The sequence below is a fragment of the Cervus canadensis genome, chromosome 16, assembly GCF_019320065.1.
Source record: "Cervus canadensis isolate Bull #8, Minnesota chromosome 16, ASM1932006v1, whole genome shotgun sequence".
Lineage (NCBI taxonomy): Eukaryota > Metazoa > Chordata > Mammalia > Artiodactyla > Cervidae > Cervus > Cervus canadensis.
The window spans coordinates 87455-101690 of NC_057401.1; the positions used below are offsets into that span (position 1 = coordinate 87455).

At 36.8% G+C, this 14236-nt stretch overlaps 1 protein-coding gene across 1 annotated transcript; it reads right to left on the bottom strand.

The window, feature by feature from the left end:
* Positions 1-4156: 4156 nt before the first annotated feature.
* Positions 4157-5867, bottom strand: SPZ1 (spermatogenic leucine zipper 1). Its single transcript, XM_043489033.1, has one exon. The coding sequence runs from the start codon at positions 5612-5614 to the stop codon at positions 4493-4495; it is 1122 nt and encodes a 373-aa protein (XP_043344968.1). The 5' UTR covers positions 5615-5867; the 3' UTR covers positions 4157-4492.
* Positions 5868-14236: the final 8369 nt, after the last annotated feature.

Sequence of the window (14236 nt, forward strand, 5' to 3'; positions counted from 1 at the left end):
TTTCTGGAACTCTCTTTTTCAGTGATCCATTGGCAATTTGATCTCTGGTTCCTCTGCCTTTTCTAAGACCAGCTTGAACATCTGGAAGTTCACAGTTCACGTATTGCTAAAGCTGGGCTTGGAGAATTTTAAGCATTACTTTACTAGTGTGTGAGATGAGTGCAATTGTGTGGTAGTTTGAGCATTCTTTGGCATTGCCTTTCTTTGGGATTGGAATGAAAAGTGATGTTTTCCAGTCCTGTGGCCACTGCTGAGTTTTCCAGATTTGCTGGCATATTGAGTGCAGCACTTTCACAGCATCATCTTTCAGGATTTGAAATAGCTGGAATTCCATCACCTCCACTAGCTTTGTTTGTATTGATGCTTCCTAAGGCCCACTTGACTTCATATTCCAGGATGTCTGGCTCTAGGTGAGTGATCACACCATCGTGATGATCTGGGTTGTGAAGATCTTTTTGTACAGTTCTTCTGTGTATTATTGCCACCTCTTCTTAATATCTTCTGCTTCTGTTAGGTCCCTACAATTTCTGTCCTGTATTGAGCCCATCCTTGCATGAAATGTCCCCTTGGTATCTCTAATTTTCTCAAAGAGATCTCTAGTCTTTCCCATTCTATTGTTTTCCTCTATTTCTTTGCATTGATCACTGAGGAAGGCTTTCTTATCTCTCCTTGGTGTTCTTTGGAACTCTGCATTCAAATGGGTATATCTTTCCTTTTCTCCTTTGCTTTTCTCTTCCCGTCTTTTCACAGCTATTTGTAAGGTCTCCTCAGACAACCATTTTGCTTTTTTGCATTTCTTTTTCTTGGGGATGATCTTGATTCCTGTCTCCTGTACAATGTCATGAACCTCCATCCATAGTTCATCAGGCACTCTGTCTATCAGATCTAGTCCCTTAAATCTAATTTTCACTTCCACTGTATAGTCATAAGGGATTTGATTTAGGTCATACCTGAATGGTCTAGTGGTTTTCTCCACTTTCTTCCATTTCAGTCTGAATTTGGCTATGAGTTCATGATCCGAGCCACAGTCAGCTCCCAGTCTTGTTTTTTCTGACTGTATAGAGCTTCTCCATCTTTGGCAACAACAACAATGGTGCTACATAAAATCTAAAGTTGACATTCTGACTACCTGGAGTTTGTGCTGTGTGGAACAAATGTTGCATATTGCAGTGTTTCCCTCAAAAATTTGAAAATCCTGTAGTTGGCCTATTTGTTGTGGTACCAGGGGAGTTTCAGTGCTTGTATGAAGAGCTAGAAAGTTATCCTCTTAACATCTGACAAACAAACAAATGATATTGACAATTTGTTCAGGTAATGCTTATGAACAAGCTGACGTGTAAGAAGCGATTGTTTGATTCAGCTATGTTGTAGTTTCTCATTTCATCCATTTAGCATCTCCTATGTGAATGGCATTTGGTCCCATTACTTCATGGCAAGTAGATGGGGAAACAAAAGAAACAGTGAGAGGCTCCTTTTTGGGCTCCAAAATCACTACAAATGGTGACTGCAGCCATGAAATTAACAGAAACTTGCTCCTTTGAAGAAAAGTTATGACAAACCTAGACAGCATATTAAAAAGCAGAGGCATTACTTTGCCAACAAATGTCCATCTAGTCAAAGCTATGGTTTTTCCAGTAGTCATGTATGGATCTACAAGTTGGACTATAAAGAAAGTTGAGCACTGAAGAACTGATGCTTTTGAACTGTGGTGTTGCAGAAGACTCTTGAGAGTCCCTTGGACTGCAAGGAGATCAAACCAGTCAATCATAAAGGAAATCAGTCCTGAATGTTCATTGGAAAGACTGATGCTGAGGCTGAAACTCCAATACTTTGGCCACCTGATGCAAAGAACTGATTCATTGGAAAAGACCCTGATGCTTGGAAAGATTGAGGGCGGGAGGAGAAGGGGACAACAGAGGATGAGATGGTTGGATGGCATCACCAACTCCATGGGTGTGAGTTTGAATAAGCTCCAGGAATTGGTGATGGACAGGGAAGCCTGGACTGCTGCAGTCCATGGGGTCGCAAAAAATCACACACGACTGAGTGACTGAACTGAACTGATGTGAAATTACTCTTTGGGAATAGAATAAGACAAAGCCTGAGGCTAAAGAGAACACTCATTTTCTTGAATGTAAAAAATGAGAATTAGATGTATAACCAAATGTACTTTCTCAACAAATAGTGACAAATCCTCTCAGTTTTCCTCTGAGAATATATTGATTTCACTTTCATTCCTAAAGGCTGTTTTCACTGGGTAAACAATTCTGGGTTGATGTTTCTTTCAGTTCTTGAAAAATATTTGTTTCCTTCTAGCCTTGGAGGTTTCTGATTAGAAAGTCACTGTCATTTGGATAATTGTTCCACCATTGTTCTTTGTACCTGCTTTTTTACTTTGTCTTTAGACTTCAGAAATTTGATTATGAGTGCCTTAAATGTGTTTGAATTTATACTGTTTAGAGTTCACTCAGTTTCTTGAATCTATAGGTTTATGCCTTTCACTAAATTTGTAGAATTTTCAGCCATTTTTTTTTTTCAGTGAATACTTTTCAGCCCACATTCTACCTTTTTTGGGGTATTCTGATAACACCAATGTTAGACAATTTTTATTTCAAGCTTCTTGAGACTATGGGAGTTTTTTCAGCCTATTTTTCCTGCTGGTCAGAATGGGTCCTTTCTATTTTTCTGTCTTCATGTTCATGGAATCTTTCCTCTGACATCAACATTCTACTATTGAGCACATTCATTGAGTTTATTTTACATATTATATTTTTTATTTCTATAATTTCCATTTGTTTCTTCTTTATATTTTCTGTTTCCTTGCTGAGACTTTCTATTATTTTTGTTTTTTTAAGAGCACTTGCAATTGCTCAGTGAAGCATTTTTGTGACTGCTTTACACTTCTTGTTAGATGATTCCAACATCCGTGTCATACCATCGTTGGCGCTTGTTAATCGTCTTCTCTCATTCAAGTTGTGATTTTCTCTTTGTATAATGAGTGAGTTATTTTTCTATCTTTTCTGGACATTTGGGGCATTGTGTTCTGAGACCATGGATCCTACTTAAACCTCCTGTTTTATGTTTAAAACAGGGGCAGAGTATAGAAATCTAGGCTATCCATATGGCCTTCCCTGACATTTTATTTTGCTGGGAAAAGGGCTGAGGGAGGAGCAAGTTGTTACCATCAGGTGGGAGAGAAACTCCAAGGCTTCTTCTCTGCCACCTCTGTATGTACCACCCCAGAAGAAAGAAGGAAGAGTGCTGTATTACTGCCAGGCAAGAGTGAAAGCCTAGTGTTTTTTGCTCAGTATTTGCTGATGAGGATGAGAGTGGAAGCATAACAACTTTATGCAGTTTGGCCAGAGTAGGGCAATTTTTTAAAAAGTTTCTTTCTTGCCAGACTGTTTTCTCATCCTCTGTCAAGAGAAAGCAGGCCTGGGTTGGGGGGTGAGGGGGTGGTGCCTGCTTTTTTTGTGTAAATGTGTTGGCATTTCTGGGTTATCATCTCCCAGCATGTATAAGAGACGAAAGAAAACTCAGGAAACAAAACATTAAGTCTCGGGGACCCTGACCATCACATCTCCTTTTCTCCACCTTTGAGAGTCTTCTTGCATTCATTTTATATTAATGCTTAATGTTCAGGGTTTTTAGCTTGCTTAATGGGAGGAACAGGGAGAAGTGATTCTGCTCCATCTTTCCTGGAACCAGAAGTTCAGCCGTCTTAACAGATGATAATGTTTTTTTCCCTGAGTAATTCTGAATAATTATCCTCACCTGGAATAACAGAAGGAATTTTTCCGGCACAGAACAAAATCTTGAGACACATCTATTCTTCTAAAGAACCCAACGTGTTCTTCCCCAAGGGTCTCTGCTGCCTGGTATGCCCACCATTTACTAGTTGAGGAGCAAGAAGGGAATATTAGTAACAGTAGATCCAAGGAATAGGGAGATTTATGAGAGGAGAAAAGCTATTTAGGAGTGATTAATCAGCTTTTTTTAAACTCAACTACAGCCCACACTTCAGTGAATAATAAATAGGAAAAGGAATATGCTTTTGAAAGGAAGTTTGAAAGGGTCACAATTAAAGTGTTATATACTTTTTCCCCCAGAACTTCCCTCCCCACGGCAATGATTAAATAAAGAAAAAAGAATCCCATCCTTTGTTTGTTGTGGTTTTTATTTAGATCTTTACTTATTTGGACCTGTAAATTCTCACTTTTGGTTAAAGTGTCATAGATCTCTATGTAATAACTACAAAACCAGTTTGTAAAGATGACTAATGTGAGCAAAAGTTGACATTGATGGTCATTAAAGACCGAACTTACCTAACCATAAAGGTAATGAATAATGTTAAATGTTAATCTTCTTGTACTATGACTATTTCTTGGTTGAACAAACAGGTCTCTCTTAGGTTTGATGATTGATATGCCTGGAGCTGGATGTACTATATAGTTTTTTGATGATCTGCCTTTTCTTCTACTTTTGGTATTTTTTAACTTAAGCTGCTAGCTGGCCTCTTTACCACAAGAGCTCTTTTTGCAATATGGGTATTCAACTGGTTATTATGAGCTTTCTTATTATGGCAAATGTCCAGGCTTCTAAAGAACTGATCTCTTTTGTGAAATGTACCTTCCACTTCTGGCATGTTTTGCTCATGTATTTTGACCTTCTCTGCCTCTGGTAGCTTCTCTTCCTTGTTGTTTTGCTCATGGTTTATTTGCATTTGCATTGGCTCCCCTTGTAGAGGTTCCTCCTTCTGATAATGCAGTTCATCAAGCAGTTCTACTCTCTGCTCTAAGATTTGGCATTCATTGTCCAGCAAGGTTGCAATCAAATGCAATGAATATGTGTCTTGTTTCAGTCTCCTCACTTGTTCCTCCAGCTCTTGCTGAGCTGACTCATTATTTGTTTGACTTGGGGAATGGGTGCCATTATTTTTAAGAGTTTTGATGTCATTCTGAGATTTCTGATAGGATTGTATTAGTTTGCTAAGCTCAGTATGTTCCACACTCCAGTGTTCTGCTTCCTGTAGTAACTGCTCCATGTTGTTCCTCAGTCTGATATTTTCTTCTTGAATGTGAGGGAATCCATGCTTTGCTTTTTCCTTACTTAGCTGAGTTTCAGGAAGGGCTTTTGGTCCTTTTGAAAAATTTACCCAATCCCTTGAACAATCTTGCACTGTGTCCTCAGAGTTCTGGTTGTCCAACCTTATCTCCTGTTTCTTTGCATTCTCTTTTTTCCCTAGGTCCAAAGTAGCAAGCAGTTTTTTTACTAGTTCTTTATTTATTTCATCAAGTTCTATGATTTTTTCTCTAAGTTCTGACACCTCAGACATGTTGGTTTCCTTAAAAGATTCTTTTGTTTCTGTGACCTTCTGTTCATACATTGTCATATGTTTAACAATATCTTTAATTTCTTTTAAGAGGCTTTCAAACTTCTTTGCAATCCGCTGTTCAATTGCTTCATGGTCACTACTTTTTAGGGAAGGGAGAGAACTGCAAGAAACTGGGGGAAGTGATCCAATTTCAAATAAGGAAATCATAATCCTAGGGTCCAAAGACTCTTCATTGAGATCAGGAGGCTTAAGTGCTTTGGAGGGGGTGGGCACTTCCATCTCAGCTGAATTAGTAGGGCTGATGACCAGGTCATAAGTGAAGTAGAAAACCTTAGCAATTCCAGGAAGGAGAGGTGGTGGTCCTCTGTGCAAATGGGTAGAAAATGTGGAACTAAGCAGAACTCAGAGCCCAGAGTTAAGGTCTGAAGTCAGGAAGATGATGATTAGGTGAAAGGTAACATCTCACACAACCTAAGAGGAAGGAGGGTGGGGAAGGGGACTAGGAGCTAGGGCTCAATTTCTCCTCTTCCAGGCTTCTGGTGTTTATTCTCTGACCCTAGCAACCAGGTCTTTATTCTGTCACTGCACCATTGTGGCCTGTCTCTAGATTCTGTCTCCTTTGGGTCACAACAGAAGCTTCTTAAACTCCCACCTGGTGACTCAAGACCAACCTAGAGCTACTCCCCACTCCAGAAAGATCTCTACACCAGTCTTTCCCTTCCTTACTTTTTTTTTTTGGGGGGGGGTGTTATTTTATTCATCTCCTTCAGTGACTTTCGTATTCATCATATTCATTGACTTTCCCCTTATCCCCTGCTGTTTTCAACTGTGGTATGTTTTTGTACCAAATAAGTGCATGGCTGAGAGAATTTGTCCCTGGTGAGGGTCCCTGTTCTTTAATAGCACCTGGAGCCCTTATTACTCTGCTTCTAGGAGAGGCGCTTCTGCAAAAGAAAGTAATCCTGACAAAATAGAACACAAAAAATGCTTCAGTCTTTCTGTGATTTTAGGGAAATAATGTTAGGAATAGCTCAATTAAAAAATATTCTACTCGAATCAGAGGATATCTGAATGCTTTTTAACAACACAATTACAAATTGAGAATTTCTTGGCTTTGAATGCAGGCATCCCTCAAGACAAGCTTAGTAAGTTTGCTTCTGAATCATTTACAGCAGGTGTTATAGAACTTTAATTACTTTTTACAAGAACTTTTAAAAAATAGCATAATTTACCTAAAGTATTGAAACAGTTAAATCCTGTAGTGGCTTATAGAAAAGCAATTGAGTATTAAACCAAGTGCAGGCTTCCCTGGTAGCTCAGCTGGAAAAGAATCCTCCTGCAATGTGGGAGACCTGGGTTCGATCCCTGGGTTGGGAAGACCCCTTGGAGAAGGGAACAGTTACCCACTCCAGTATTCTGGCCTGGAGAATTCCATGGACAGAGGAGCCTGGCGGGCTACACTGCATGGGGTCACAAAGAGCAGAGTCAGACACACGACTGATTGACTTTCACTTTCAAACCAAGTGCACTCTTGTCTCTGTCCTTAGGAGTCAGGGCCTTGAACATATTAAGTTCACTCAAAGAAAATGTTCCTCAAGTGAGACTTTTTTCTCTGCCTTCAATATCTTGCTATTAGGCACTTTACTAACTAGAAGTTTGCCTCCATTCTTAAGGGAAAACTCATTATTTAGCAGGTTTGTTTTTTTTTTTTCCCCTTTCTTTCACAGCTCCCAACTCACTTTGACTTAGTTTTCCTGAGCGTCAAGCTCATCCTCCAGCTTGCTGGGCTCAGGGCCATCACCTTATAACTATCCACAGATGCAGCTGGGTTTGTCTTTTTTTTTTTTTTTTTACTTGAAGAAGGAAACACTTTTCTAACCCACACAATGATACCACAGAGGCTAGAGACTGCCCCTATTTTAAAATCCATCTCAAAGGTCCAACTTTGGTTGATGTTTTGATGTTTTCCCTTTGATTCAAGTCATTATTTAAAATACATTGTAATAAATCTCCAGGGCAAAGAAACTTTTTTCCTGATCTGGTAATTAATTTCTAGCTTTATTGTGTTGTAATCAGAACATATAACACTTCTACTTTTGAAATTGACATTTTCTCACTGGCTTGATAGATTATCAATGTTCATGTATATTTTATGGATACTTGAAAGAAACTGAATTCTCTGTTTTCTTCTTATGCTTGCAACTTTTTTATGCTTTTGGACATAAATCTGATATTACCTGAGTTTCTGGAAATGGGTTTGAAGGTAGCTTGGTCAAGATATGACTGACTTTTAAAAAACATACAACATAAGAGTGGCAAGTTAAGTTTTATTTGGGACAAAATGAGGACTATAGTCCAGGAAACAGCATTTAAGATAGCTTTGAGAAACTGCTGGGGTGGGGGTTCAGTATATAGGTGATTTTGGTGAAAGAGGAATCCATGCAATCAAGCACATATTTTTTGCAGGTTTCTGCTAATCTCATGAAAGTTACTAGTCAAGAGGAGCAGTCGTCACCACTAAAAGCATTTCAATGCTTTTCTAGATATGAAGAGATATAAGAATTGGGATAAAAAAAATTGGTTCCTGAAAATATCTATCTGAAGACCTGTTCTGCCTGTTTTCCCAGAGCACAGAGTGCCTCATTTCTGCTCTCCACCTTGATTTCCTTTCAGGGGATGTTGAAAGTCAGCAGTAGCACATGATTTAATGCTTGTAGAGGTAGATGGCAAGTGCCAATTTGTAGTTGGCAATACCATGAGAATTCTCTTTTTATCAAAAGGAAATATAAATATTTCCTTCCTTCCTACAAATACAATGATTTTCAAATTGTATTACTGTTATATTTCTGTTAATTTTACTGATATTTGGATGCTAAAAAAACCACCAGAATAGTCTTCTTTTCTTTATTGACCCATAATCCCAGTGGATAACTATGAAAGTTAAATACCTTTGGATTTTCTTGCAATTGCTATCTACTAAATATCCTTAGCTTAATGACTTAAAAAAAAAAAAAAAACACGAAATGTGAAAGAGAAGAAAACTATTAGAAAGCTTGCTTAAAATTTTCTTTCTTTTTAAAACCACTTTGTCTTAACAGAAATAGAAACCATATCAAAGGATACATTACATAAACAAGTCTTATTTCTGGTGATGTTAACCTTGGTCACTTCATCAAGTGATATCTGCTGAATTAAACTACTATGAAGTTACTATCTTTCCCTTTATAACTAATAAAAGTCCTGGGGAGGATGTTTTGAGACTAGGAAATCATTCTGTTTCCTCTCAAACTACTGCGTATACTAATTTTAGTATCCAGAAGTGAATCTTGCTTGTTGTTTAGTTGCTATGTCATGTCTGAATCTTTTGCAAACCAATGGACTACAGCCTGCCAGGCTCTTCTGTCCGTGGGATTTCCCAGGTAAGAATGCTGTAGTAGGTTACCATTTTCTTCTCCAGGGCATCTACCTGGACCAGAGATCAAACCCATGTTTCTTGCACTGCAGACAGATTCTTTACCACTGAGCCACCATTTTGCTTGCAGTGATTCAGTTCAGTTCAGTCACTCAGGCATCTCCAACTCTTTGCAACCCCATGGACTGCAGCACGCCAGGCTTCCCTGTCCATCACCAACTCCTGGAACTTACTCAAACTCATGTCCATTGAGTCAGTGATGCCATCCAACCATCTCATCCTCTGACTTTAAGATTTGGATAAGATTTTATCCAATCCTAAACATGTAAATGAAATTTCTGAAAACAAGTCATTTTTAAAGGTGTTTCACGTGAGTGCCAGTGGGTAATAATCCATTATATTCTTTAGATTAATGTAAGACTTATTTGGAGAAGTATCATGGCATTTTCTATTTGGAAGCTTCTTTAGGCCATCACTTGTTGACAGTGAAAATCTGGAACAATAATTAGTATTGACCTTATTGAGTTCTTTAACACAATATTTTCTCATACCTGTCAAATTCCAATTAAAAATTGAACTATTTTTGAAACTTGCACAGGTCCAGTCTTATCATCAGTATACTTCTGTCCAACGGTGATAGTAACTTTTAGGAAATACATTTTTGGGTAATCCTCTTAGGAAAAAGAGAAAATCCATACAAATTTCCTAGTCAAATTTTTCTTAATAAACTCTTCATAGTAATGAACTAGATTCTTGATTTCATAGTGCTTGGATCCCCATAAAGTTTTTCCCATCAAGCCATAGTAGTTTCACAGATCATTTAAAGTTCTTGCAACTTATGGGCTTCCTTGATAGCTCAGTTGGTAACGAATTCACCTGCAATGCAGGAGACCCTGGTTTGATTCCTAGGTCAGGAAGATCCCCTGGAGAAAGGAAAGGCTACCCACTCCAGTATTCCGGCCTGGTGAAGTCCATGGAATAAAGTCTTCCCCATCAAGCCACAGCAGTTCCACAATCTTTTAAAGTTCTTGACAATAGTAACAGTAATATTTTAGTAAAAACAAGCACCTTGTTTCCCCTTTAAAATATATTCCATGAGCCAAATATTATTTTTTAAAATTTGGTTTCCATTCAGATCAAAGTAAGAGCTTATTTAAAAAATTATGAAATATGACAAATATAGAAAAGCACATAAAACTCATAGACACAATTAAATAAATGATTAAAATCACCCATTTGGTCATATCAAACTGTTTTCCAAAGTGTGGCTGTACCAGTTATGTGCCATTCATCACTCTAAGAGCATTTCTATTGCCCTATAGTCTCACTTAAATTTAGTATTGTCAGACTTTTTAATTCGATGGTCATGTAATAATACCTCACAGTGGTTTCAATTTGTATTTCCTGATTACTGAGTTTAGTTAACTTTTTATGTTTGTTAACCATTTGCATTTTGTTTTCATAAAGTGCCTATCTTTTGCTTCAAATTATTGATTTGTAGGAGTTCTTCGTGTATTCTGAGCACTGTGATGATTATGAGTTGCAAATATTCTCTCCCATTCCATCTGTGGTTTGGCTTTTTTACTTTTCTGCATTTCTTTTGCTGAACTGAAATTCTTAATTTCAATGTAGTCCAATTTATCAACCCTTTCCCTTTTAATTGTGGCTATGTTTTGTTTAAGAAACCCTTACCTATATCACGGATAAAATTATTCTAAAGTGTTTTAATTTCTTGCTTTTTTACCTTTATTTCTCTAATCTCTCTGAATTGGATCTAGACAGAGATTCATCAGAGTATTTAGGTTGGTTGTGCAAGGATTCTATAATTATGGATATGTTCATGTCCTTTTCCCATGCCTATGCTTTGGGGGTACTTTTAATCTTTCTAATAAGAAAACTATTAGAATTTTTATATAAAAAAATATAGATGATAGAATGAAAGAAGTATTGCACAAAGAAGGAAGTGATTCTGTATCCTAACTCATCTGGTTCCTAATTGCTCCTTTACAAGGTGGAGATAGTAATTTTCTTTTGGACCAAGGACCAATGGTCAAAGATTCTCTGGCTGTCTCTGCTAAGGTCTTACTGCTCTCTGAGAAGTAGGAACAGATTAGATGAGAGCATTAGAAACAAACCAGAAGCGAGCATGGCCAAAAAGGAAGAGGACAATAGCAAATAATCTAAATATAGAAGATGTCTGGAAGTTGGGATCAGGGATATTTTGAAAGTAAAAAACAAAGATAATTGTATATAAAGGAGAAAGGTGTACCAGATCAAAGTGAAGTAGAGAAGTGAATTTATTGTCATCACACAATCATCATTATTTTTAAAATATCCTTTCATAAACCTGATCAATGCAGAAAATAATTTTTAAAGTATATCTTAACAAGTAAAGGCCTCACACAGAGATTTATCATAGAAATGTCACAGTCAGATGAGTGTTCTTTTCTAACAGTTACAGTTTTCTTGGGGAAACCGTCAACCACTAATCATATTTAATTGTCTTCTCTGAACAGGAAGGCATACTGTACAGTATTTTGGTTGGCACAGGTCCGTTATGCAGCTTCATTTTGAGGAAGTAGGTGCTAATGTTTGCATTCTATTTTAAAGAATCTTTATTTAAGAGAAATGTACCATTTAGTGATTCTCAGACTTTTCTGAGGAAATATCCTATTTTGCTTACTTATATCTTTATCTTTTTTCTTGATCTGCCATATTAGTCTTTTCCAAAAACTGGATTTGGGTTTGTTAATCTTCACTATTTTCTTTATTCCATCTCATGTCCTTGTCCTTATTCCATTTCCTTATGGGATGTCCTTATTATTTCATCTCCATGTCCTTATTTTGAGCCCATCCCCCACTTTTTAGTGATTTGTTTTGCTTTTTCAATTTCTTGAATTGAATCCTTACTGTGTTTATTTTTAAATCTTCTTGTTTCCTCAAAAAACATACTAAAAGCTATAAATTTCCCTTTACATACTATGGATGGAGATCATAGATATTCATAGGAAATGCTTTCATTATTATTAATTTTAACTTTAAAAATTATTTTTAAATTACTTCTTTTATAACTCAAACATTATTTTAAGCAAGTCAGTAGATATACTGGTATGACACTAAGTATTGTTTTTTAAATGATGCATAGATATCATATGATGTTTGTTAGTATGTTTGACATATTTCATAGGAAAAAACTTATAAGAAAAGAAAGAAAATATGCTTCTAGACCAGCAAATTTACTTATAGACGCTGTAGAAATTCTTGCACACAAGCAAAAGTAAACTGTATGATATATAATATTCTTTGCAACTTTGCAGTATTTTGGGAAATAAAACCTAATCTATCAGTGAAGAATAGCTAAATTGGGCTATATTTATGAAAAGTAATAATATATAAATTAAAATGAAGTAAAGTTACATGTATCCATATGCAGAGATTTTTTTGGACATCTTTGGTCAGAACTCTGGGCTGGTATCAATTATGATATCTAATCAAAAGAAGCATATTTTCTTATTAATCTAAGAATTTTAAATTACAAACTTTAATAAAACTAATCACCTAAAGTTTTATATATCAAATGAATATAATATTTACACAATTATTTTTATAGCACTATCAATTTTCATTGATTTTATTATCATATATTTCTGTTTACAGTAAAATGCTATCTAATATTCTAACATATTTAAAGTCAGTTTTTTAAAAGAGACAATTCTCTGAGGAAGAAAAGAGAGTGGCAATTTTAACCAGTCATTGTATTCCACATATATTGATGTCACTTGTGACTAAATTTAGCTTTTCCAATAGTGTCTTTTGAACACACCATATTTAAAAAGAGGATATTACCACCTCTAGTAAATACACCCAAATGTGCCTATAGCCTTTTAAAATTAGGGTATGGTTATATTCAAGGGAAGCATTATATCTATAATGGCATTTTTTGGATCCCACACGCTGCAATAAAGATCGAAGCTCCTGTGCGCCCCAACAAAGATCCAGTACAGCCAAATAAACAAATTTTAAAAAAAGAATAGGGACTTCCCTGGTGGTCCAGTGGTTTAGACTTCACAGTACCACTACAAGAGGCACATTTTCAATCCTTGGTTGGGAAATTAAAATCCTGCATGCCTCGCAGAAAAAAAAAAAGAATTGGGTTATTTGAATTTTCTATTTTCAAAAGATGAAACCTGTATTAATTACAAAGAGAGAAAATTATTTCTAGGCTTTTTTTTTTTTCTTTTTTAAATTCCTAGGCTTTAAGGACTTGACCCTTTGGTTCATTAGCTATTTAGAGGTAATTTAGTACATCATGCAAAATGCCCCACTGGATGAATCAAGATTAATTCACAAGTGGGAATCAAGATTGCTGGGAGATTATCAATAACCTCAGATACGCAGATGACACCACCCTAATGGCAGAAAGCGAAGAGGAACTGAAGAGCCTCTTGATGAAGGTGAAAGAGGAGAGTGAAAAAGCTGGCTTAAAACTCAACATTCAAAAAACTGAGGTCATGGCATCCATTCCCATCACTCCATGGCAAATAGATGGAGAAAAAATGGAAATGGTGACAGACTTTATTTTCTTGGGCTCCAAAATCACTGCAGATGGTGACTGCAGCCATGTAATTAAAAGACACTTGCTCTTTGGAATAAAAGCTATGACAAACATAGACAGCGTATTAAAAAGCAACACAATACTTTGTCACCAAAGGTCTGTATAGTCAAAGTTATGGTTTTTCCAGTAGTCATATACAGATGTGAGAGTTGGACCATAAAGAAAGCTGAGCACCGAAGAATTGATGCTTTCAAACTGTGGTGCTGGAGAAGACACTTGAGAGTCCCTTGGACTGCAAGATCAAACCAGTCAATCCTAAAGGAAATCAACCCTCAATATTCATTGGAAGGACTAATGCTGAAGCTCCAATACTTTGATAACAGATGCAGAGAGCCTACTCATTGGAAAAGACCCTGAGGCTGGAAAAGATTTGCAGGCAGGAGAAGGGGGCAACAGAGGATGAGATGATGGGATGGCATCACCAATGGACATGAGCTTGAGCAAACTCTGGGAGATAGTGAAGGACAAGGAAGCCTGGAGTGCTGCAGTTCATGGGGTCACAAAAAGTTGGGCATGACTGGGCAACTGAACAACAGATTCATAAGGAGACCCTATTCAGATTTGAATTTTACTGACTGTATTGCTTATTTATGGTAATTATGATTTTGAATTGGGATTATTACAATGGATACTACCTGTGATTATTAGGTATTAGGTATTTGGATGAAAAATTGTGAAAACAAAATTAGATGTCTGATAACCTGGGGAACTGAATTAGAATTCAATGTGACCCTAAAAAATAGTACTAGTGAGGTGAAATTTATGTAAAATATACTTACTTGGAAAACTAAAACAGGAATAAAAATAGAGCAATTTGCTTACAGGGTCTTCCCTGGTAGCTCAGCTGGTAAAGAATCCACCTGCAATGCAGGAG